Here is a 27,552-nt window from a genome sequence, read left to right on the forward strand (position 1 = left end):
CGACATTTGAACACGATACATCATTCTGCCTTACGGATCTGTTCTGGTGCTTTCCGCACATCACCGGTGCATAGTTTGTATGTAGTTTGTAACCAAATGCCATTGAATTTGCGCCAAAAACAGTTAAGCGCTCAATATTTTTTTCGTCTTCAGAGTTATTCAAATCATCCTATAAGCCATATAACTATGCCTATTGGACTGTCAAGATTATATACGGCTCGTCCTTCTAACATCCTTCCTTTCTATGAAAGGACTAAAAGAATGCTTGCTGATTTTCAAATTTCGGATGTACAAATCTGTAAGTTAGATTCTATATCATTTCCACCATGGGATATCCCAGACATCTCCCTCCATAATCCTTTTTCACAATATGATAAAGCGAATACAGCTCCAGTTGTTTTCCAAAAGCTGTATTTAAATCATCGTGATAAATTTTCTGCATACATTCCCATCTTTACAGATGGTTCAAAAACAACTGGTCATGTTGGCTGCTCGGTTGTCCTTTTTCAAGAAACATTTAGTTGCCGTTTGCGAAACTCGTGTTCAGTTTTCACAGCTGAGCTGACGGCGATTTTACTCGCACTTGAGAAAGTTTCAAGTTTACATGATCGTAAATTTTGTTTTTACTCGGACAGTATGAGCGCTCTTATTTCTCTCAACCAACCTCAAAATTCTAAGCATCCTTTGGTTTGGGATATACTTCATCTTTTACGAGCACTGAATTCCAGGAATATTCAGATTTTATTTTGTTGGATTCCTGGTCACGTCGGTATAATTGGAAACGAAATTGCTGATAATGCGGCAAAAGCAGCATCCACTTTATTGCGGCGGCCAATTCCTTATTGTGATATAAAGAAGAGTTATATGTCGTACATACGCATGCAATGGCAAACATTTTGGGATTCTCAAATCTCAAATAAATTGCATAATATAAAACCCAACATTAAACCATGGCCAATTGTTCCGGTGCGTGATCTCGATGTCAAATTGACTCGACTCCGCATCGGCCACACCCGATTCACTCATAAACATCTTTTGTTGGGTGAAAGATGTCCTTTATGCACATCATGCAATGTTGATTATACGGTCATCCATATTTTAACCGAATGCTACTCTTTTAATCACCATCGATTACATTTTTTTGGTGCATCGTCACCACATATTTGTGACTTGGTGGGAGAACGTCCCCATTGTAACATTTTTAAATATTTGAAGACCATTGGTTTTTACCCTCACATTTGAAATTTTTTAGCTTTTATATTTGTTCCGATTCTTTTATACTGGACTTTATGCTTTTAAGAACATTTTTCAATTATGATATTTAAAATTTTACCTTTTATTCACAGCTCTAACCACATGTTTTGGCGCAGCATGGCCATATGTGGCCCTTGTGCCATAAAACTGGAATTAACAACAACAACAACAACAACATCTGCGGCCATGTTTCCTTGCTTCTACTGCCAAAATCCCCTCAGGGGCTCACCCACTATAGGTGAGCACGGGTGTCCCAATCCCGAGGTTCCCAGGGATCTATACTCCCTTTATGTTTACTCTCCACTGCCCCTTCTGCTGTCACCTTTTTTTTCTTCCCTCGAGGGTAGGCGAGGGAGCTCTCCATGAGAAGCTGTCGCCGCTCTGTTTGCTTCCTGCTTCTCATGGACAGCAAATACCCCCACGTGTTGGCCGTGCGTGGCGACCCATTAGACGGGTGGTACATTTCGGTCTCCGGCCCCTCAGGGGCTCACCTACTATAGGTGAGTACGGGTGTCCCAATCCCGAGGTACCCAGGGATCTTTACTCATTTTATGTTTACACTCCCCTACGCCTATTGCTTTCTGCTTGATCCTTCCATCCCTCGACGGCAAGCGAGGGGGCTCTCCATGAGAAGCTGTCGCCGCTCTGTTTGCTTCTTGCTTCTCATGGACAGTCAAAGTCCCACGTGTTGGCCGTGCGTGGCAACCCATTTGAAAGACGGGTGGTGTACTGTGGTCCCCTGTGCATCAATCGGCTGGTAGCTAGTCACCTGAGTGGCTAGTCTGCTAGGGATCAAGCGAAGGGGTTACTCCTTGGGCTTGGCGTTAAGGGTGGTCACTGTCCCCGGGGGTAACTCCGAGCGTATAGGTTCCGGCTAGCACCAAGGTAAGCGCCGAGGCTGGGAAGGGACAGAGCCGGTGGCTGCCTTCCCTTGTTGGGCTCCGTGGTGGGCGGTGCCGTCGGGCCCGAAACCTTCTCTATGTCGCATGGCTTCTACTATTTCTAACCATTGTAATGCTTTTTCTAAATTTTTTATTATAAGTGCTGAGAAAAGTTCATTGAAATTTGTTTCACCAATTGTTATTCACAAATGTATAACTAGTCTCATTGGAGAAGTTAGTAATATAAAAAAATTATTTAATGGTAACCTTCTTATAGAAGTGAAAAATAAACAGCAATCAGTAAACATTGAAAAGCTAAAAATGATAGGGGAATCCCAAGTCACTGTTGCAGCCCATCGATCTTTAAATCATTCTAGAGGCGTTATATCGGAACGAGAATTCCAGACAGACCTTGAGGAAGACATCCTAAATTGCCTCAAAGAACAAAATGTAATAGCTGTTCGTAGAATCACGATTAAAAAAAACAATCAAATCCAGCCTACAAAGCACCTTATCTTAACATTCAACACTCCTGTTTTACCAAAATCTGTGAAAATAGCCTATATAAACTGTTCTGTTAAACCATACATACCGAATCCCATCCGATGTTTCAAATGTCAGAAATTTGGACACACCATAACTGCATGCAGGGGAGACAAAGAAATTTGTGCTCGATGCTCCCTTCCTGATCATAATAGTAACAATTGCACTTCGACAACACCAAAATGTTTCAATTGTAGCGGTGACCATCCGGCATACTTCCGATCATGCCCACGTTACAAAGAAGAAAAAGAAATTCAAACAGTTAAAATCACAAAAAACATACCTTTTCCAGAAGCTCGAAAAATAGTAACAGACAGAACACCTAAACCAGGTCTCTCGTATTCTGCTGCATTAAACTCAACAACTGAACGAAATTCGCAGCCAATACCTAAACCGACTGTTAATAATCCTGTAACACCTTCAAATACCAACCCAGATACTGTAACAATAAAAAGAAGTGATTGGCTCGCACTTCTTGAGATAAAAAGATCATATGAAGAAAATTCCTCCCAGCCTCCTAAAAACGTTAAGTGAAAAAAGATTTTGAATAAAGTGAAAGCTCGTCAACATCTTGAAAAAGAAAATAAAAAACATCAAATCGAGGAAAAGGAAGAACAACTGACAATTCATCCATCAGACGATTCTATAAGTAGCATGGATGAGGACAAAGTTAATTCTGATTCTACTCACATGACATCCGAACATTTTAAATCAAAATTTTTTAAAAAACCCAAATAATGGCTATTCATTTAATCTCTTGGAACTGTAATGGATGCCGCACCCATTCTGATGACATCAAATCTATTTTGAATAAATATCAACCAGTTTGCTTAGGGATCCAAGAAACACACCTCAACTCTATGACTGACGTGAGAATAAAAAATTATAAAATAAATAGAAAAGATTATTTACAAAATACTCGTGCTTCTGGAGGTGTCGCCACTTTCATACCCAGCTGTTTTCCATCCAAGAATATCGATATTACCTCTCCACTGCAGGCTGTAGCTGTACAAATTCAGATCAAATCTGTAATTGCCGTCTGTTTTGTGTACCTTCCACCTAATGACACCATTCACCAGAAAGATCTTGATGATCTTATCAAACAGTTACCAGCTCCCTTTATTATTCTTGGAGATTTTAATGGGCATAATACGCTTTGGGGTAGCACAGATACAAATGCAAGAGGTCGACAGATCGAAAAACTCATTGATGATCATTCTCTTTGTCTTTTAAATGATTCAAATGTTACTTATTTTCATCAGGCAAATAAAACTTTTCACACCATTGATCTAGCCATTTGCTCACCTTTACTTGTTTCCCATTGGGATTTCTCAGTTTCAGACGATCTATTCAATAGTGACCATTTTCCCATTATTTTAAAATATTCAAAATCTGATGTTAGCCTTCCCAGGAGACCTGAGCGTTTTATCTTTGACAAAGCCAACTGGCAACTTTTTAGATCACATTCCGAAATTACAGAAGACATAGTAAAACAGCCAAATATTGATAATGCAGTAGATTCAATAACAAAATGCTTGATAAAAGCTGCTGAAATAGCAATTCCGAAATCCTCTGGAAATTTGCCAAGGTTTTACAAACACTGGTGGAATGAAAAATGCGCTGCTGCTAAAAAAGCACAAAGAAAGGCTTGGGATAAATTCAGAAGATATCCTACCACCCCAAATTTTATTGCCTTTAAAAAATCTAAATCCTTTTTTAGAAGAATTAGACGAGAAAGTCAGTTTAACTCCTTCCAAAAATATGTTAGCTCCATCCACGGACATTTGTCTTCCAAGCGCATGTGGGAAAAAGTTAGGAAAATTTTAGGGAACAATAAATCATATCAGAAACTTTCATTCTTACACAGCAATGGAAATTCCATCACTGATACAAAAGATATAGCGAATACATTGGGTACAGCTTTTGCTAATGTAGCCAGTGAAGAATCATATTCTCAAAGTTTTATTACCTATAAAAAACAACAAGAAAAAAGAAAAATTGATTTTAATACCTTAGCGTCATATGCTTATAATGCTGATTTTCAGCTTCATGAACTTAAGCGAGCATTGCAGAACTCACATCCTACAGCACCTGGACCTGACGGCATTCAGCATGACATGATAAAAAATTTGAGTTCCAATTCGTTAAATTCGCTTCTAATTTTATTCAATAGAATATGGAATGAGCATGTTTTCCCAACGTCCTGGAATCGAGCAACGATTATTCCCATTCTAAAACCTGGTAAAAATCCAGAGCTTCCATCAAGCTACAGGCCTATAGCCCTTACCAGTTGCCTCTGTAAGACTCTGGAAAGAATGATCAATGCTAGATTAATCTATGTTCTAGAAGAGAAGAAACTGCTCTCTAAATATCAGAGTGGATTCAGACATGGTCGCAGTACTTTAGATAACATACTAATCCTGGAAACGGCCATCAGGGAGGCGTTCATTACCAAAAAACATCTAGTATCTATTTTTTTCGACATGGAGAAAGCATATGATCGTACTTGGCGGCATGGCATTTTAAAAGATTTACATAATATGGGTTTTCGTGGAAAATTGCCAATATTTATTCAAAAATTTCTTCAGAAAAGAATTTTTAACGTTCGTATTAATGATGTTTTATCTGATGATTTTATTCAAAATGAAGGGGTACCGCAAGGGAGTATTTTAAGTGTTGTTTTATTTATTATTAAAATTAATGGAATTATGGAAAAACTTCCACCATATGTTCATGGGTCATTATTTGTCGACGATTTTCAAATCCATTGCTCAAGTACTCACATGCCCTTTATCGAACGACAATTGCAAGCTGCTGTCAAATCTATAACGGAATGGTCTGATAAAAATGGTTTCGTCCTTTCTACTCAAAAAACCGAATGCACTCATTTTTGTCGAGTTCGTGGATTGCACCCCGACCCAGAAATTCAGTTAAATGGCACAGCTATTCCCGTTGTGCCGGTCGTTAAATTTTTAGGCCTCTTATTTGATTCTAAACTAACATTCCGTTCTCATATTCTTCATCTAAAGAAAAAATGCGCTCAGTCTTTAAATATTCTCAAAGTTTTGTCAAATACAACGTGGGGATGCAATACTTCAACTCTATTAAAAATTTACAAAAGTGTCATTTTATCAAAATTAGACTATGGTAGCGTGATTTACAACTCAGCAGCAAAGTCTATTCTGCAACAGCTTGACGCAATACATCATCAGGGGCTCCGACTTGTATCAGGGGCTTTTAGAACTTCTCCTGTTCAAAGCTTATATGTAATAACTAAAGAACCAGGTTTACAATTACGACGCCAGAGATTTTCTCTCAAATACTTTTTTAAAATAAATCAGAATCCGTCACACCCTTTATATGACAGAATCGTGAATCCGATTTATGGACAATTATACGAGAAAAAGATTTCATTTATTCCATCATTTGGTTTTAGAATCCGCCCTCTTTTAGATAGTTTTAACCTAAAGAACATTGACATTTTAACTAAAGAAGACGAAATTCCTCCTTGGACATGCAAAAGCATTCTAACTGTCGATGATTTTAATAAGCTACCAAAATCTACAACTGCACCATCTGTTTACATACAAATTTTTTGTGATCATAGGCAGTCGTTTGAAAAATACGGCACTGTTTTTACAGATGGTTCCAAAATCGGTGACCACGTTGGCTCAGCTGTAATATTTGACCACATTGTACTTTCCAGAAAGCTAAACAAACATTGTTCTGTTTTTACCTCGGAGATTTTTGCCATCTACACTGCTTTAAGAGCGATAAGACTATTATCAAAGAAAGACTGGATCATATATACCGATTCAAAAAGTTCAATTGATGCAATTTTGAACTCATCCAGACAAAGCCATCCTTTGGTGCTCAGTACAGTAAAACTATATTTTAAATTGCTGGATCGTAATTTTAATATTCTATTTTGTTGGATTCCCGGACACGTTGGTATCCTTGGGAATGATCAAGCTGATGTTGCCGCAAAAACAGCTAATTCAAATGAAGAAACCTTTGTCCCATTTCAAGACTTAGATCAAATTCTAAAGCAATGTTCACTTCGTATATGGCAGAGTACTTGGGACTCGCAACTTGATAATAAATTGCATTCCATCCAACCATTTATTTCTGGGTTTAAGAATGACTCTCTCAGCCGTAGAATGAGTGTTGTGTTAACAAGGCTTCGCATAGGTCATACTCATTTTACTCACAAACATTTACTTTATTCAGTTACAGCTCCAATTTGTACAAAATGTAATGCTATAATTTCAGTTCGGCATATCATATGTGAATGCCCTAAATACCGCTTTCTAAGAGCAAAATATTTCGGCAGTGATTATCCAAATTTGAAAGATATAATTGGCGAACCTTTCCATATTAATGTATTTTCATTTCTACTTGACATTAATTTCATGCATAATATCTAAAATTCTATTTTCACCTTGTTATTTTAACTTTACATCCCCTTACTGAAATGAGTTTATTTTTTTGTATTTTAAGTTAATTCGAGTTTGGCACAGCTTGGCCAGTATTGGCCCTTGCGCCATAAAAAAACAATCAAATCAAATCGGTCTCCGGTGTATCAATTGGCCGGTATCCCAGGTATTTAACTGGGCTGCTCAAGGGGATCAAGCGAAGGGGTCACTCCTTGGGCTTGGCGTTAAGGGTGGTCACTGTCCCCGGGGGTGACTCCTAGCGTATAGGTTCCGGCTAGCATTATGGCAAGTGCCGAGGCTGGAGATGGCCAGAGCCGGTGGCTGCCATCCCTTGTTGGGCTCCGTGGTGGGCGATGCCGTCGGGCCCGAATTCTTATCTATATCGCATGGGTACTAATATTCTTCAACAAAGTAATGCTTTTATAAAATTTTTTGTTGTTAATTCGGAAAAAACATCTTTAAAATTTGTTTCACCAATTTTAATTCATAAATCTATACTTGGCGTTGTCGGAGAAGTTCAAAATATAAAAAAGTTAAATAATGGAAGCCTACTTATTGAAGTAAAAAACAACCAGCAGTCTCAAAATATTACAAAGTTAAAAAAGATAGGGGACATAGAAGTCACTGTTTCTGCCCACCGTTTCCTTAACTATTCCAGAGGTGTTGTATCTGAAAAAGAATTCCAGAGAGATCTTGAAGAGGACCTGTTAGAAAATCTAAAAGATCAAAAAGTAATAGCAGTTCGCAGGATTACAATTAAAAAAAATAATCAAAATCTGCCTACTAAACATTTAATTCTAACATTCAATACTCCAGTTCTACCTAAATCAGTAAAAATAGCTTATATCAATTGTCCAGTTAAACCATACATTCCAGAACCACTCCGCTGCCTTAAATGCCAAAAATTTGGTCATTCTATTACAGCTTGCAGGGGAGATAAAGAAATTTGCGCTCGATGCTCCCTCCCGGACCACAATAGTAAAAACTGTACATCCACCACACCAAAATGTTATAACTGTCAAGGCGATCACCCATCTTACTTCCGTTCTTGCCCACGCTACAACCCCTCAGGGGCTCACCTACTATAGGTGAGTACGGGTGTCCCAATCCCGAGGTTCCCAGGGATCTTTACTCCCTTTCAGTTCGCTCTCCTCTCCGCCTTCTGCTGTCTGCTATGTCTTTCCTTCCCTCGACGGCAAGCGAGGGAGCTCTCCATGAGAAGCTGTCGCCGCTCTGTTTGGCTGTCCATGAGAAGCAAGAAGCAATGTCCCACGTGTTGGCCGTGCGTGGCGACCCATTTGAAAGACGGGTGGTGCACTGTGGTCCCTGGTGTATCAATCGGCTGGTACCTAGTCACCTGAGTGGCTAGTCTGCTAGGGATCAAGCAAAGGGGTTACTCCTTGGGCTTGGCGTTAAGGGTGGTCACTGTCCCCGGGGGTAACTCCGAGCGTATAGGTTCCGGCTAGCACCAAGGTAAGTGCCGAGGCTGGGAATGGCCAGAGCCGGTGGCTGCCTTCCCTTGTTGGGCTCCGTGGTGGGCGGTGCCGTCGGGCCCGAATCATTCACCATATCGCATGGCTCCTCCCAAAAAGGGTCCCTTCAGTGGGCGTCATAAAGCACCAGTTTCTGTAAATTCTTACCATTTTGATAGTTTTTTTGTTGTAAAGCGGATCTCTAATGCTAACGAATCATTCGATAATGTATCACCATTTCTTGTTCAGAAGGCTGTAACTGGAACAGTTGGCGATGTAACATCAATAAAAAAAATGCGCTCTGGGGACTTGCTTGTTGAGGTTAATTCTCGGAAGCAAGCCCAGCAGATACAAAAAATTAAAAATTTAGCTACAATACCCGTTACTGTTAATCCACATCAATCTTTGAACACCTCTAAAGGTGTGATTACCTGTGGGGAATTGCTAAATGTTCCCTTGGAGGTAATTATTGCAGAAATGAAACCGCAGGGTGTCACGAATGTTCGCCGCATCACTCTTCGGCGTGATGGAGAACTTCTGGAGACAAAACATCACATTTTAACTTTCAATACACCTAAACTGCCAGAATTTGCTTATGCCGGCTACATCAGACTACCAGTCCGTCCATATATACCAAACCCTCTGAGATGTTTCCATTGCCAGCGCTTTGGACATTCTAAAATGAATTGCCGCGGGTCATTAACATGTGCCCGTTGTGCAGGTAAAGGGCATGACAGCCAGCAATGTTCCGCACAGGAAAAGTGTGTGAACTGCAGTGGCAATCACCCTTCTTATTCTCGATCATGCCCGCGCTGGATACTAGAGAAACAAATCACTACTGTTAAGTTCAAAGAAGATATTACGTATCCCGAAGCCAGGCGTAAGGTTCAAGCGCAAACGCCTACTCCTGGTAAGAGTTATGCTTCTGTACTTCAAAACACCTATTGTTCAAACTGCTCCTGTGCAAATTGTGTGAAAAACTCTAAAAAATACAAACCACCTGAAAAACTTACAGATTCCGATTCTGAAAAATCAATTAATGATACTTCTGAAAAATCAATTAATGATACTTCTGACACTCCTAAGGTTGTAAAAACAAAGTCTAAACGCAAAAAACAAAGCTCACTAACATTAAAACTTGCAAAACGCGGTCTTTCGCAAAAAGATTTACCTCTGAAATTAAAAAAATCAACCTCCAAAAATTCCGTCGCTTTGGGAATGGCGATGCAGGGTAATGTCCACAAGGATTTAACAACGATCTTTGGGGATAAGTTGCATAGCCCTGATATAAAATTACATCCCTCTGAGGATGAAGATGAACTCGATATGAGTTGCGATGATCCGGCAACTCAGACTAATGCCTCTGTTCTTTCTCCAGCCAAGCATCTCTCTTAATGGGTACCTTCGTTTCTTGGAATTGTCGCGGCATCCGGTCCAAATTGCAGGATATCAAGTCCATTATTAACAATTTTCATCCTGTCTGTTTCGGTGTTCAGGAGACCTTCTTAACACCCAACATTCCACTAAAATTACGCGGATATAACTGTGTTCGGAAAGATGCAGGCACTGAATCTCATGGTTCTGGAGGTGTCTGCATCTTTACTTCAAACCTTTATCCGAGCACTCCTCTTATGTTGCATACATCTCTTCAGGCTGTGGCTGTGCAGGTCCATATACGATCTTTGGTCACAGTCTGCTGTATTTATCTTCCGCCACATGATATAATACGTCAACAAGACCTTGACACATTAGTGGACCAACTTCCTTCGCCTTTTATTATAATCGGCGATTTCAACGGACATAGTACTTTGTGGGGCTCGGTTAGTACAAATTCTCGTGGGCAGCAGATTGAACAGTTTATTGCTAACAACTGTCTCTGTCTGCTCAATAATGACGAGCAAACGTACTTCCATGCCCCCACACGTAGCTTCCACTGTCTTGACCTGGCCATATGCTCTCCTGAACTGCTACCGATGTTGAATTTGACAGTTGGAGAGGATCTGCACAATAGCGATCACTTTCCCCTAATACTCTCCCACACTGATAGCGGTAGTGCGGCTATTTGTCCCCCGCGTTTTCTATTCCAGCGGGAAGACTGGAATACATTTTCACAACTACCGGTTATCAATGAGGCTATGACCCCTCAGGGGCTCACCTTCTTTAGGTGAGTACGGGTGTCCCAATCCCGAGGTTCCCAGGGATCTATACTCCCTTCATGCTTACTCTCCTCTACGTCTTCTGCTTTTAGCTTGGTCCTTCCGTCCCTCGACGGCAAGCGAGGGAGCTCTCCATGAGAAGCTGTCGCCGCTCTGTTTGCTTCTTGCTTCTCGTGGACAGCCAAAAACCCCACGTGTTGGCCGTGCGTGGCAACCCATTAGAAGGGTGGTGCACTGTGGTCCCCAGTGCATCAATTCGGCTGGTAACCTAACAATTTGGTTAGTTTGCTAGGGATCAAGCGAAAGGGCCATTCTCTGGGGCTTGGCGTTAAGGGTGGTCAACGTTCCTGGAGGTGGCTCTGAGCGTATAAGTCTGGACTAGCACCATGGTAAGTGCCGAGGCTGGGGTGCTCAGAGCCGGTAACTGCCATCCCTTGTAGGGCTCGGTGGTGGGCGGTGCCGTCGGGACCCGAACCTCATGACCTTTTGTGCATGGGTAAAAAAAACAAAGCTCCCTTCAGTGGGCATCAAATGCAAAACGATTTATCATGTTCAAAACATTTCGATAAGTTTTTTATTTTGAAAAGAGTATCTTCTACCAACGATACGTTTCATTCCGTTTCACCTTTTTTAGTTGAGAAAAGTATATCGGCACATCTTGGAACAGTATCAACTGTTCGGAAATTACGTTCGGGGGATTTGCTCATTGAGGTTCTCTCTCAAAAACAAGCTCACCAGATTATGAAAATGACAAACATTGCATCCTTTCCAGTGACCGTCAGTGCACATTCGACTTTAAACTTTTCCAAAGGAGTAATATCTTGCGGAGAACTTTTTCATACTCCAGTTGCTCAAATAACCAAGGATTTGGAAAGTCAAGGGGTTACTCATGTCCGTCGTATAACAATACGAAAAGATGGACAACTCCTTGAAACCAAGCATTTGATACTAACATTTCATTCGTCTAAAATACCTGAATACATTAAAGCTGGTTACATGAAATTGGCAGTCCGGCCTTATATCCCGAATCCCTTGAGATGTTTCAAGTGCCAACGTTTTGGTCACTCCAAAGCTTCTTGCCGCGGATCTCTAACTTGCGCCCGTTGTGCAGAAACAGGCCATGAAAACTCTGACTGTAACGCACTGGAAAAATGCTTCAATTGCAAAGGTTCGCACACGTCCTTTTCTCGCTCCTGTCCATCGTGGATATTGGAAAAAGAAGTGATTGCTGAAAAGGTGAAGAAAGGCATTTCATATCCAGAAGCAAAGCGAATGGTGAAAGCTCGTAGACCTGTTGATGGATCCAGCTATTCTAATGCTGCCAAGAAAACACTAGAAACAATAGGCACTCAGATAATGCCTATAATCACACATGTTGATAATAATCCGTTTCAACCATCTTATGCACCCTCTGAAATTTGTCCCAAATCTGAATCATTTATAAAAGACTTTTCACCCAGTATTCCTATGGAAGACACTACTCAAGATATCCCACAGTGTGAAGTTGCTGACACTTCACAAAACTTAGCTAGTTTCAAAACCATTATTAACAGGAAAAAATATAAGAAAAACTCCAAGCCTAAAGATAATAAAACCATGACCACAAATATATCCAATCGTAACACCGACAGTGATATAGAATCAGATAATGCAATTGAATATAACCCTAATGAAACAATTGATGAAACTCCACCTGCTCCAGAATCTTCTATCGTTTCCACCACAGTTGATAAAACTGTGTTTAAACAAAGTCCCCAAGACTGTCAAGTTAAATGGGTTGATCTTAAAAATATCCACTGTGAATCTTTCAGTACCCCCATTCATAACAAATACTTTAAGAAACATCGGATCAAAAGATTACAATGATTTTTTTTCTATTTTCACTTGGTTTTGTAATTTATTGTACTTGTTTTAATGCTATGAGTGTTGCACCTTTCGAATTAGTATTTTAATCTTTTAACATTTTTGAAAAAATTTACTTTCTGGAATGTGAGTTGCAATTTTAAAACCACTGCTAATATTCATTACTAGATGTCTTTCATTTTATCACGAGAATTTAATTTTAAATTGTATGACTGAATTGTACTTGGCATTTATTAATACCATTTGTTTGGCGCAGTATGGCCATATTTGGCTCTTGCGCCATTAAATCTCACAATACCATACCAATGAGGCTATGGTCAGTGATACAGATATTTCAAAAGCAATACAAAATGTGATTGATACGATAATAAATGCCGCAAACGCCACCATTCCGAAAACATCCCCACGTTTAAGAAAATTTCGTAGACCGTGGTGGAATAAAGCCTGTCGCGACAGCCATAAGAAACAGAAAAAATCATGGAATCTATTTAGAAGGTACCCGACGACTGAGAACTTGGTCGCTTTTAAGAAAGCCAAAGCGCTTGCTCGTCGCATTCGCCGCCGCAGTCAGAGAGAATCATGGACTAAATTTGTTTCATCCATCACGTCCTCTACTACCAATAAACTTTTATGGAAAAAGGTAAAGGCTGCAAATGGGATCTATAATGAAACTTCTATTCCAGTTTTAAAAACTGGTAATATGATGTATTCGGACCCATTAGACGTTGCTAACATTCTTGGCCAAGCGTTTGCACAAGTTTCCGCAACTGATTCTTACAGCCCTGATTTTCTGGCAATTAAGAATCGCGCGGAACGGTTGCCTTTGCGCTTTAAAACCCGAGATGTCATTCTATATAATTGTGAATTCAGGATTTTTGAATTGGAAACGGCGCTGTCTCAAGTCCATGATACCAGTCCTGGGCCAGATGGAATCACATATAACATGCTTCGCCATTTGAATACCATTTCCCTTTCCAATCTGTTAATGCTTTTTAACAGAATATGGACTGAGCAGAAATACCCTTCACAATGGCGAGAAGCTATTGTGATTCCTATCTTAAAACCTGGCAAAGAACCATCTGTCCCTCTGAACTACAGGCCGATTGCTCTTACAAATTGCCTTTGTAAGACCTTCGAGCGCATGGTCAATGCTCGACTAATTTTCGAATTAGAGAAACATGGTTGCATCTCCCCATTGCAGAGTGGTTTCCGTAGAGGTCGCTCAACTCTTGACAACCTCGTATTACTGGAAACCGAAATTCGCAATGCATTTGTCAGGAGAAACCACCTTGTCTCTATATTCTTTGATATAGAAAAAGCGTATGACCGAGCATGGCGCTATGGTATACTTTCTACCATTTTTAACTTTGGATTTAGAGGAAATTTGCCCATATTTTTACAAAAATTTTTGACACAACGTACCTACCCCTCAGGGGCTCACCTACTATAGGTGAGTACGGGTGTCCCAATCCCGAGGTACCCAGGGATCTTTACTCCCTTTCAGTTCGCTCTCCTCTCCGCCTTCTGCTGTCTGCTATGTATTTCCTTCCCTCGACGGCAAGCGAGGGAGCTCTCCATGAGAAGCTGTCGCCGCTCTGTTTGCTTCTTGCTTCTCATGGACAGCCAATGTCCCACGTGTTGGCCGTGCGTGGCGACCCATTTGAAAGACGGGTGGTGCACTGTGGTCCCCTGTGCATCAATCGGCTGGTAGTTAGTCACCTGAGTGGCTAGTCTGCTAGGGATCAAGCGAAGGGGTTACTCCTTGGGCTTGGCGTTAAGGGTGGTCACTGTCCCCGGGGGTAACTCCGAGCGTATAGGTTCCGGCTAGCACCAAGGTAAGCGCCGAGGCTGGGAATGGCCAGAGCCGGTGGCTGCCTTCCCTTGTTGGGCTCCGTGGTGGGCGGTGCCGTCGGGCCTGAATTTTCTTTAATATCGTATGGGCTCCTCGCGGAAATCTCCCTTCAGTGGGCATAAAACTAACTACAAATGCATTACCAATCTTCATCAATTCGACTCATTTTTTATTATAAAGCGGATATCGGAAAAAAAGGAAACCTTTAATTCTGTCTCCCCATTTCTTGTACAGAGAGCTATCTCGGCAACTGTCGGCGAAGTGTCCTCTATCAGAAAGATGCGTTCAGGTGATTTGCTGGTGGAAGTTTGCACGAAAAAGCAAGCCCAGCAAATCATTAAAATGAAAGCTTTGACAACGTTCCCTGTAACAGTCACTCCTCACAATTCATTGAATTATACTAAGGGTGTGATCACATGCGGAGAACTGTTCAATGTTCCTATCGAAGAAATAACTCACGAACTCAAACCCCAAGGTGTAACGCACGTACGCCAAATTACCATTCGACGGGATGAGCAAATTTTACCAACGAAACACTTTATTTTAACTTTCCATGCTACAAAATTACCTGAATGCATATATGCGGGGTATATAAGACTGCCAGTTCGGCAATATATACCTAATCCTTTAAGATGCTTTCAGTGTCAGCGTTTTGGACATTCCAAAATTAACTGTCGTGGAACACTCACTTGCGCACGCTGTGCTGAGAAAGGCCACGACAGCTAGCAGTGCAAGGCGCAAGAAAAGTGCGTAAATTGCAGTGGTTGTCATGCCTCATACTCAAAGTCATGTGAACGCTGGACTCTAGAAAAGCAAATTACAAGTCTTAAATTTAAAGAGAGCATATCTTATCCTGAAGCCAGACGGAAAATTTTGGCATCAACACCGAAACCTGGTGTGAGCTATGCATCCGTTGTGCAAAAGAATTTTTGTAAGAACTGTAGTTGCCCAAACTGCACAAAAACAGTCATTAAAGCAAAAACCCAGGAAAAGATTTCTGATTCTGACACTGAGGTATCTTTGACTAGTACTCCTGAAGAGAGTAAAGCTGTCGTAAATAAACCAAAACCAAAATCAAATAAAGCTCTGAAGCTAAGGCTCTCCAAACGTGGCCTGGTCCCTAAGGATTTTTCTACAAAACTCAAAAAAACATCTTTACGCAGTTCTGTAGCTCTTGGACTTGCGAACAAAGGTGTTGCTCATAAAGACTTAACGACCATTTTTGGTGGCGCACCGAAAAATCCTGAAATCATCTCACTCCACCCATCTGAGGAGGATGAATTTGAAATGAGTTGCGATGCTGCGCAACCTCCAAACATTGTTCCCAGAACTTCTCTTATTAAAAGGCTTCCTTAATGGGTACTTTCCTCTCTTGGAATTGTCGCGGCATTAGATCCAAAATTTCTGACATCAAGTCTATTTTAAACAATTTTCATCCCATCTGCTTCGGTGTTCAAGAAACTTGCTTGACACCCAACATACCTATCAAAATTCGAGGCTATAACTGTATTCGGAAAGATACAGACACAGTATCTCGAACTTCTGATGGTGTCTGTATGTTTACTTCAAATTTATATCCGAGCACATCTCTCAAATTAGATACTTCTCTGCAGGCTGTGGCTGTGCAAGTTCACGTACGAACATTGGTCACAGTCTGCTCAATTTACTTACCGCCTCATGATGTTATTCGTCAACATGATCTTGATGACCTAGTGGACCAGCTTCCTTCGCCTTTCATTTTATTTGGTGACTTCAACGGACATAGCACGTTGTGGGGTTCTGATTGTACAAACTCGCGTGGGCGGCAGATCGAACAATTTATTTCCAATAACTGTCTCTGCCTGCTCAATAATGAGGAAAAAAACATATTTCCATGAACCTACACATAGCTTTCATAGTCTAGATCTAGCCATATGTTCTCCTGAACTTCTGCCTTTGATAAACTTTCAAGTTTGTGATGAATTATATAATAGTGACCACTTCCCTATTATTGTTTCCCATATTGACAGAGGAGATTCTGTTCTCCGTACTCCACATTTTCTATTCAATCGGGCAGATTGGGATGCATTCTCACAATTGGCAGTTATCACTGAGGACATGGTTAGTGGTGTAGACATTTCCGAAGCTTTACAACATGTCACCGATGTTATAATGAACGCCGCTAATAGAAGTATCCCAAAAAGTTCACCACGTCTACGACGATTTCGTAAACCGTGGTGGAATGACGCATGTCGCGACAGTTATAAAAAACAGAAAAAGTGTTGGAACACTTTCAGGAGGTATCCAACGACAGAAAACCTTCTCGCCTTTAAACGTGCCAAAGCCTATGCTCGACGCATTCGTCGCCGTAGTCAGAGGGAATCTTGGAAGTCCTTTGTTTCCTCTATCACACCCTGTATTTCCAGTAAGATTATGTGGAAAAAAGTCAATGCCGCAAATGGGATTTATCGGGAATCGTACTTTCCTGTATTAAAAATTGGAAATGTAACGTATTCTGCCCCATTAGACATAGCCAATACTCTCGGCAAAGCTTTTGAACAAGTTTCCGCAATTGAATCTTACAACCCTGATTTTCTGACAATTAAGAATCGTGCGGAACGTTTGCCCTTGCGGTTCCAAGACAAGAATACTTTCCCATATAACTCTGAATTTCAGATGTTTGAGCAAGAAACGGCCTTGTCTCAAGTCCATGATACCAGTCCAGGGCCAGATGGAATCACATATAACATGCTTCGCCATTTGAATACCATTTCCCTTTCCAATCTGTTGATATTATTTAACAGAATATGGAATGAGCAGAAATACCCTTCACAATGGCGAGAAGCTATTGTGATTCCTATCTTAAAACCTGGCAAAGAACCATCTGTCCCACTGAACTACAGGCCGATTGCTCTTACAAATTGCCTTTGTAAGACCTTCGAGCGCATGGTCAATGCTCGACTAATTTTCGAATTAGAGAAACATGGTTGCATCTCCCCATTGCAGAGTGGTTTCCGTCGAGGGCGTTCTACTTTTGATAACCTCATTCTTTTGGAAACCCAAATACGCAACGCATTTGTAAGGAGAAATCACCTAGTCTCTATTTTCTTTGATATCGAAAAGGCATACGATCATGCATGGCGCTATGGCATACTTTCTACTCTTCATAAATATGGTTTTAGAGGACATTTGCCTATATTTTTATCTAAATTTTTATCCTATCGTACGTTTCGAGTTCGTGTTGCAAATTTCTATTCTGATGCTTTTATCCAAGCTGAGGGTGTTCCTCAGGGAAGTGTCCTTAGTGTCACGCTTTTTATAGTTCATCTAAGCCAAATTTTGAATCATTTGCCACAATCTGTTCATGGAAGCCTATATGTTGATGACTTGCAGATATCATGTCAAGGAAGCAATATGAGTCTCATTGAGCGACAGCTACAAAATGCTGTTAATAAACTGGTAGTTTGGTGCAATAATAACGGGCATACAATTTCTCCGGATAAGAGTAGATGCGTACACTTTTGCCGGAAGAGAACTATGCATTTAGATCCTGTTATTCACATACAAAATATACCTATTCCAGTTGTGGATGAAATACGGTTTTTGGGAGTGATTTTCGATCGCAGACTCACTTTCCTTCCGCATGTTCTTCAACTGCGAAAGAAGTGCGAGAAGGCCTTAAATATTTTGAAGGTACTCTCTAGAACATCTTGGGGGGTCGATCGAATCTCCTTACTCCGTATATATGAAGCAATCATACTTTCCCGCATAGATTATGGGTGTATGGTATATGGTTCTGCTCGAGATTCCATTTTGCGGCGACTGGATACTGTGCACCACTCTGCTTTGCGAATCTGCTCAGGAGCATTTCGCACTTCTCCAGTTGAAAGCCTTTACGTTATTGGTCACCAATTACCCCTTAACTTAAGACGTAAAAAATTGTCCGTTTTCTATCATTTTCGAACTATATCTCAACCAGGACATCCCGTATCTGAAATTATACTTCCAGTTGGCCTGCGCAGATTATATGATGCACGTCCATATCATATCCCCCCGTTCTGTGAGCGAGCCAAAAGTCTTATGCATGGCTCGAACCTTGATAATATCATTATTAAATCAGCTGATATTCTATGCTTTCCGCCCTGGGACACTCCACAATTTTCCTATTTAAATCCCTTTCTTGGATTTGATAAATTATCAACAGCTCCGATTATTTTCCAACAGCTTTATCTCTACCATCGCAATCGGTTCTCTTCATTTATACCAATTTTCACGGATGGATCAAAATCAGATGACCATGTTGGTTGTGGAATCGTATTTCCATATGATACACTCAGCTACCGTCTTCATAATTGTTGCTCAGTATTTACGGCTGAGTTGATGGGTATTTTCTGTGCTGTACAGAAAATTTTACTCTCTCCTCATAGAAAATTCATTATTTATACAGATAGCATGAGTGCGTTGGAAGCACTATCTCATTATCATAATCGGATGCACCCGATAGTTATACAAATTCTATTCACTTTGCATCTCTTGCAAAAGAAGGATTTTACAGTCAATTTTTGCTGGATCCCTAGTCACATTGGCATTTCTGGAAACGAAATGGCAGATTCAGCGGCCAAATCAGCAACGAACCTTTTGTCTCAGGGACTTCCTTATTGTGATATCAAAAAGTTCTTCGCGAAACACATTTTCGCTACTTGGCAATTAACGTGGGACCTGCGGATACAAAATAAACTGCATTCCATCAAACCAACTATTGGATTGTGGTCTGTTCTCCCAACACGCGAGACTGATGTGAAATTAACTCGTCTCCGTATAGGTCATACGCGTTATACACACCGACATCTCATTTTTGGTGAGGCGGCGCCAAATTGCCCAACATGCCATAAGGATTTTACTGTAAATCATATTTTAATTGAATGTCCCGCTTTTAATCAAAATCGTGTTAATTTTTTTAAAACATCGTCATTAACCTTGCAGGACTTGGTGGGCGGGAGATACCACCCGAACATTTTTAAGTTTTTAAAATCTATTAACTTTTATATTTGCATTTGATATTGTGAACAATAGTTTTATCTTTTTGGTCATTAGTTTCATATTATTCATCTAGCATTCATTCAAACAAATCTATCTTATAGTATTGCATTATTATACTATACATGCTTTTATTTCTATCTGCTTTTATATTTTAACTAATGTATAAAAAAACCATGTATTAATGTTTTACTTCTACTTTTATTTTTTTCCATTTGCTTGGCGCAGCATGGCCAAATATGGCCCTTGCGCCACTAAATACCATAAACAACAACAACAACAGCAGCAGGAATCATCTTGTTTCCATCTTCTTCGATATTGAAAAGGCTTACGATCGTACGTGGCGTTACGGTATTCTTCAAACACTTTTAAATTTGGATTTTAGAGGAACCTCCCTGTTTTTATTCAAAATTTTTTGACTACTCGGATATTTCGTGTACATGTCGGTAATTTTTATTCCGATCCTTTTATCCAAGCTGAGGGTGTTCCACAAGGAAGTGTCCTCAGTGTTACGCTTTTTATAACTCACTTTAGCGAAATTCTACAGCAACTTCCACCATCTGTTCAAGGGACACTATATGTTGACGATTTGCAGATTTCTGCTCAAGGCTGTAATATGCACTTGATTGAAAGGCAACTGCAGAATGCAGTGAACAAACTAGTTTCCTGGTGTGAAAGAAATGGACACACTCTTTCTCCAGAAAAGAGTCGTTGCGTACATTTCTGCCGGAAACGAAACATGCACCCAGATCCTTTAATTAACATTCAAGGAAACGCCATTCCTGTTGAGGATGACGTGCGATTCTTGGGAGTGATTTTTGACAAAAGACTCACTTTCCTTCCGCATATTCTATATCTGCGAAAGAAGTGTGAGAAATCTCTTAATATCCTAAAAGTGCTGTCAAATACTTCATGGGGAGCCGATCGCCCATCCCTTCTCCGAATATACCAAGCCGTTATTTTATCCCGTATAGATTACGGTTGCATGATATATGGTTCTGCACGCCCTTCAGTTTTGCGCAGGCTTGATACGGTGCATCATTCTGCCCTGAGAATTTGCTCTGGTGCTTTCCGCACATCACCTGTAGAAAGCTTATATGTCATCTGCAATCAAATGCCTCTAGATCTGCGACGTCGGAAATTAATTGCACAATATTATTTCCGAGTGCAGTCGATTCCGAAACACCCTGTTAGGCAGTTGTCTCTACCAGTTGGTCTTCGTAGACTATATGATGCACGCCCCTCTCACATTCTTCCCTATTGTGAGAGAGTAAAAATTCTGCTGAATGATTCGGGACTCCATGAGACTACAATTCAAACGATTAATTACTTTTCTTTCCCACCATGGGATACTCCAAATTTCTCATTCTTGAACCCGTTTACGGGATTTGACAAATCCACAACAGCACCTATTATCTTTCAGAAGCTCTTTCAAGATCATCGCAGCCAGTATTATTCGTACACAGAAGTATTCACTGATGGGTCAAAATCTAATAGTCATGTCGGTAGTGGTGTTGTTTTACCTACTCAGACATATAGCTACAGTTTGCCCACATCATTCTCTGTTTTGACTGCTGAATTGGTTGCAATAACATATGCCCTTGAAGTGATTTCAATTTCTTGTACACGCACCTTTTGCATCTACACTGACAGCAAGAGTGCTTTGGAATCTCTTTCCAATTTCAGTTATTTAATGCATCCGGTTGCTTTGGAAATCCTGGTTTTTCTTCAATCCCTTGAAAACAAAGGGTTCGAAATTCTATTCTGCTGGGTTCCGAGCCATGTCGGAATACCTGGAAATGAAATGGCAGATGCTGCAGCAAAATCCTCAAGCACTTTTCATGAGCGAGCGCTTCCGCATGGCGATGCAAAGACATGTTTTGCTCGGCACGTTCACATGTTGTGGCAACGATCTTGGGATCAGCAGATTTCCAATAAGCTGCATTCTCTCCAACCAATGATTCGCTTATGGCCTATCATTCCAGTGCGTGGGCTTGATGTAAAATTAATTCGGCTCCGCATTGGTCATACACGATTGCAGCCATAAACACCTTTTATTTGGTGAACCATGTCCAAAATGCACGACATGCCATACAGTTTTAAGTGTGCGTCATGTTTTAATCGATTGTCCTGCTTTTAATAATCAACGGTTACGATTTTTTAATACAGTGTCTATAGACATTCTTGAACTACTGGGTGAGAAACCTCACTCTAACATTTTTAAATTTCTGCAGACCATTGGTTTGATGCATTTTATTTAAGTTTTGTCCAATTAGGAATCTTTTTCGTGTGTAAGCAATTTATGAACTTTTACTTTTTTCATGGATGTTTTTTAAATACCGTTTTAATGCATCGGCTTGCGATTGGAATTTTTAACCTTGCCTAGTTTTTTTAATCGGAATAACCTCTTTAAATATCTTTGAAATGCTTCTTACCATTTGATTGGCGCAGCATGGCCAGATATGGCTTTTGCGCCATAAAACCTAAACAACCAACCAACCAATTGCCATGTAGTTAATTCTTCCGTAATAGGTGTTGACCTACGAAAGTTTATTTAAACATTCGAATTTTATATTAATCAAAATTTTAATGATATCTTTCACTTTTATCGGAACAAAACGTGCTTTTACATCACTCTAAAATAAGAGAAAGGGCTTTTTAATGATATTAATTTTATTTCAAGATATTGTTTTCTAATTTTAATAAGTTTTTGTAAATATTAAAAACATGCTTTACACTGATGCTCATTATTCTTTCAACTACTGAATTCATTACTTATACATTATGCCATAGCATTAAATTTGTGCGTGTCTGTTATCTCGGGTATAAATTAAGTGGACATTTTATAATAAAATAAATATATCTGAATAAGGTCCTTTCTATAAAGTGTCAGAATAGAGGTTGGCATCTCCTTTCATTTTTCTATTCCCAGAGATGTTTTGTCTCCTCTAATTTCTGATTAAACAAATCACCTTCATTTGTAGGATTCATTCATCCCTTTCATTTGATTCATTTATGAGTTGATAAACTGCTAGCATGGAATTCATTGTAGCATAACATTAATATTAAACTTATTAATATAATTTTTTATTATAAGTTAACTAGCAGGGATATCATCTCTTCGGTTTTGTCGCTCACTTCCATAAACTGACGTAGTTGGTGCGTTTTTTTCATCGTAAGATAACGAAATGCGCAGTTTAGACTTTAATTGATTATTTTTTTCCAAAATTTGATATTGATAAGATATTTGGTTTACATAGTAGATTTTACTCATCTAGTTCGAAGATTTCTAATCAGTAATTCGCATATTCACTTTGGTGCAGAATAGCCAAATATGAATCTTGCGCCAAAAAAAAAAAAAACACCAAACAAACAAACATATCCACTTTTTATACGTTTAATCATTGCTACAGAGAAAACTAAAAATTTGAACTAAAACTCTTCAGTCTTTGGTCAGTGCTACAATCTCTTGGATATGAGGTGAAAAGTTTGCTTTTGAGTTACTTTATTTTAGATGCATTTTTTGTTACTTTTTTTTTCTGCGTTATTGAAACTTTCACTACTTTTCACAACTAGCAATTTTGTATCTTTCGGAAGGTGTAGCCTTTGTGTAATAGCGTAGACATTCTTTTAATTTACATCTAGGTTTACGAATTTACACTTTTTCTAGATACATTTTGAAGTTTATAATTAGAACGGCAGGATACTGTTAACTGAGTCATTTTGAATAGATTAGTATCAACGATGAACATGTTGCAGCTAGGAGGATTTTTTCGCACGAGTTCCTAAACTTGTCATTGAATCAAAAGGAGAGAGGGAACCTGATGATATTCTGAAGTTTCCATTTCCTTAACTATTGAAATAAAATATTGTTCAAATAATTAACTCGTCATAATGAACAATTTTTGTATCAATAATTGACTCGTCATAATGTATAAATTTTGTGGCAATTCTTTTGATATTTTCAACTTAAAAGCCAAAAATGAATGACCTGTCTTGTCAAAAGCATTGCATATCAAAGCATTGCGATATACGTTTAATTTTTCATTTTTTTATACTTTTCGATAAATGTGGTGGCCTCTTGGTTGAGAGTGAAGAGCTGCAACTCCAAATTCGATAAAATGGAAAATCTTTTAGTATAAAAACTAATTGCTTCTAACTTTCAATCTTGTATCTCTGTGACTGAGAATTTTCCATGCTTTAAGCCACCACATCTTCCACAAAAAGATTCTTTGAGATTTTGAAATTGTATTTTCAGAAAATATCGGAAGGAAAGGATTTGTTACATGACAGTTTTTTATACTTAAATTGATTCGTTTCATGTTATAATATTGTAATGTATATTTTTTATATTTATGGGAGAGTTATCACGGAGATACATAAAAATATCGCTTAATTATTAGCGAATGAAATCTCTATTAAAAACGTTTTAAGTGTTTCTTTACCAAGTTCGTTAGCTCTCAGTGAAACGATCCGTCCTTTAGAACACACACACACATTTTTTTTTTTTTTGTAAAAAAAAAAAAAAAAAAAAAAAAGCAAGACAGGAAAGGAAAAGTCAAGACAGTTACGATATAGATTCCAATAAAATGAACAATAATAATAGCTGTAGCTTAACTGTAAAAACAGCTTAAAGTGCCCCATAAATGATTAGTTTCGGAAATTCTGCCGCCTTTAATGTGGAAATCAATAATCATGTCTTTACTTTTTTTTATTTTATCTTTCATTCATTCATTCATTTATTTATTTTGTATCTGCAATAAAATGTTCCCAATTCTCTAAAACGAAACGAATGATGTCTCCAATGATAAATTGATATATAAAACATAATTTATAAATATTTACTTAATGGATAATTCAAAATTTTTGCTTCTAAGAATTTTCGAGCAATTGCTTTTTGAAATCTTCGCAATGCTTCTTACCATTTGATTGGCGCAGCATAACCAAAATTGGTTTTTGCGCCATAAAACCTCAAACACTCACTCACTCACTCACTCTAAGAATTTTCATTTGGGGTATTTAAACTAAAGTAGGAAGAGTGAAAAATCAATATGCAATAAAAGCTGCCTATTGAACATTAGAATCCTCTTAATGATCATAAACTTTTCGACGAGTTTCAATTATATTTTTATGTAAAAATGTATAATTAAATATGAAATATGTTTACTTAATATACATTTTATTCTACTTTGGAAAGAAGAATACTTAGATTTAGAAGCTTTCACAAAATGCCTACAAGCGATGGAAATCGATATCTTGTTAACGCGGCACGATTTTACGATCTCGATGATTTAAGCAAAAATCGATTGTACAATGCTTGTTTTCTGTTGTAATGTTTCTCTCCTATTATGTTGGAGCTCGTTTCAAGAGAGACATTACTTGGTAACACCCACGAGTTAGATCGAATCGATAATGATATGGAGAGACGAAAAACTCGGAATTCATGCTTTGTTTTGTCTTGGATTTTTCCACTGAACTCATTCTTCCAGTGGGGTTTTTGGAGAAACTCTTCTTTCAGCCACACCTCTTCTAAAACAGTCAAAAAGAAAGTTTCTATCAAAATAAAATATTTTTTTCAGCCGATATCATTTCTCTTTTTAATATGTGGTATAGATGTTAACAAGCCTCGTCGAAGATGTTGGAGCATATTATTTTTGATATTTTTCCACGTCATGTGTTTGGGTATCATAATATTTAAAATTATTTGCCTAGCCTTCAAATTTCATTGGAGTATTTTCGTTACTATTTCTGTGAAGGTAACTTCTTTAGTACTCTGGTGGTTTGTTCGCATTAGGACACGAGACATTCTAGAAATGATGAAGCAACTGGAATACATCCAAGCAGAGCTCAAGTATCATGATTTCCAAAAAGCTCTGAAGACCTCTAAAGCAGCTGCTGTTTTCACATTGCTTGTCTTATGCCTACAACCGTTAGTACTCTCATTACGATATTTAAAGAACCAAGGGGAGGGTCTTACCTGCTCTCTGTCACATGTATCTTCTGAGATAACCGCTCAAAGTATTCTGGTTATTCTACTGCACGAATATGCAAGCATTTACGTAAATACCAGCATCACCTACGCGGTGGCTCTGTTTTACAGCTTGTACTGTTACTTATTCTCTCTGTGCTTGAAAAAAAGGAGGCGTTCTGTGTTTCAGACATTCCGTCTGTATCGGTATGTTCTCAAGTACTTCAAGGTCATAGAGAAGGTGATGTCTGCTCTGATATTCATCATCATTGCACATTTTCTTGTGAGTCTCTTCAAGGATATGATGGTTCTTATTAATGTTGTCCAGAAAGGAAGGGGAATGATGCTGTTCTCGTACGGCTTCGACTTTTTGGTGTGTGGAGCTATGATCACTGCCGTCATTTTGTCAGCAGAAAGGGTGCAACTGAGAGCCAATTCTATGCGCCGATATCTTACAGAATATGTACCGAACGACTTGAAGATATCCTGTGCCAGAATGATGGAAGATGGGGATCGGCTGAAACTGACAGGATGGGGCACTTTTACCATTAGAAAACCATTACTACTTACTCTCGTTACTTGGCTTATATCCTATGGGATCATCATATTCCAGTTTTCTTCAAAATGAAATTTGTTTTGAAGAAACATGTGTGCAAAGGTCGCTTTTTTCATCTTTTAGTGAGATTTCATTTGTTTATACTCTCCTACATCTTCAGTATTTTCTAAATTAAGAGTATTTCAACGAAGAGTGTTTTTTTTCTTTTGCTTTTCTGATGATATTACGAGAATTGCATGGATGAACGTCTGCTCCAGCCTGAAATTTCAGCTGATGAATAAGTTATCCAAAAAAATTTTGTAAACAAAGTTTTCCCAATTATTGCCAGAAGAAAGAAAGAAACCCTTACTTATAACTTTCACTGCTTTGCTCATATTTTATGCTGTCATCATACTCCAGTTTTCTTCAAATTGAAATTTGTTTTGAAAAATATGGGTTAGAAGATGTATTTTCCCTAACTAGTCTAGAAACTAATGAGATTATATTTTTTATACTGTCCTACATCTTCAGTATTTTCTAGGCTAAGAGCATTTTAAAAGCGTTTTTTTTTTTTTTTAATGATATTGTGAGAATTATATAGATGAAAGTCAGTGAAACACGAAATTTCAACAGATAAATAAGAAATAAGTATCCAAAAACTTTTGCAAATATCGCATTTTTCTGAAATAACGAAATATGAATTTTTTGAAATATGTAATTTAGAAGAATTTGTGCTTTGATAAATTATACAATTGAGTCAGGATTCGAATACCTTTGGAAGTCTGCTTCTTTATTTCAAATGTGTTCAACTGTGTTAAAATAAATCCTAAAAGCTTCAATAGTAAGAAAATTATAAAATGCAGCTTCATTTAAACATTTGACTCTTTAAAATATAAACCTCATTTTGATCTTTTAATGGCCACCATCCTTAAAATACTAAATTTTTGTAAAATTTTACTTTTAATCTTGCTTAATAAGACTTTCATAATGTGAATGCATTCCACCAAATTTAACTCACATGAATAAGACATCTGCTGTGCTCGAATGTTATCTCTTTTACATTTAGAAGTCCAATGAAGCATTACTAAAATTAGATTTCAAATTAAATATTAAAAAACTTTTATTAAACAATTAAACAGTTTAGGTTTAAGAAAAATATTTTTAAATATTGTTTACGATGGTGTTTATTTATTTTTCAAAATTTTATTTGTTGTTTTCATCCTTCCATAATGATGCTGACAGTATATTAAACAAAGACATTTCATCCGGTTTCAAAATAACTCTTTATTAAAATGTATATAAGTAACAGAAGTTATTGACGCATGAAAAGATGTGCAAATGTTATATTGAGAATTGAGCTTTTAATTTAAGTGAATTGGTTTCAATATCTCAAGTAAACAAATTTTCAAAATTCAAAATTGAAAAATAAATAAAAAAGGTATAAATATTACAATTTTATGATTGCATTTCAATAATTCATATTGTTTTTCTCACTATTGTTGCAGTTTCGTTTCTTATATATAAATAAATATTCCTTGAAAAATTAGTCAGGGTGTTGATTTGTCGGATAATTAAT

General features: G+C 38.5%; 2 protein-coding genes across 2 annotated transcripts; both read left to right on the top strand.

The window, feature by feature from the left end:
* The first annotated feature begins 8,880 nt into the window (after positions 1-8,880).
* Positions 8,881-9,981, top strand: LOC129987661 (uncharacterized). Its single transcript, XM_056095617.1, has one exon. It carries the CDS (start codon positions 8,881-8,883, stop codon positions 9,979-9,981), a length of 1,101 nt encoding a protein of 366 aa, XP_055951592.1.
* A 1,508-nt stretch (positions 9,982-11,489) lies between these two features.
* Positions 11,490-12,608, top strand: LOC129987662 (uncharacterized). Its single transcript, XM_056095618.1, has one exon. It carries the CDS (start codon positions 11,490-11,492, stop codon positions 12,606-12,608), a length of 1,119 nt encoding a protein of 372 aa, XP_055951593.1.
* Positions 12,609-27,552: the final 14,944 nt, after the last annotated feature.

Source organism: Argiope bruennichi, chromosome 10, assembly GCF_947563725.1.
Source record: "Argiope bruennichi chromosome 10, qqArgBrue1.1, whole genome shotgun sequence".
NCBI classification, from domain to species: Eukaryota; Metazoa; Arthropoda; class Arachnida; order Araneae; family Araneidae; genus Argiope; species Argiope bruennichi.

Coding starts and splice junctions, on each gene's coding strand:
- LOC129987661 (XM_056095617.1), top strand. CDS start 8,881: ATGCGCTCTGGGGACTTGCTTGTTGAGGTTAATTCTCGGAAGCAAGCC.
- LOC129987662 (XM_056095618.1), top strand. CDS start 11,490: ATGACAAACATTGCATCCTTTCCAGTGACCGTCAGTGCACATTCGACT.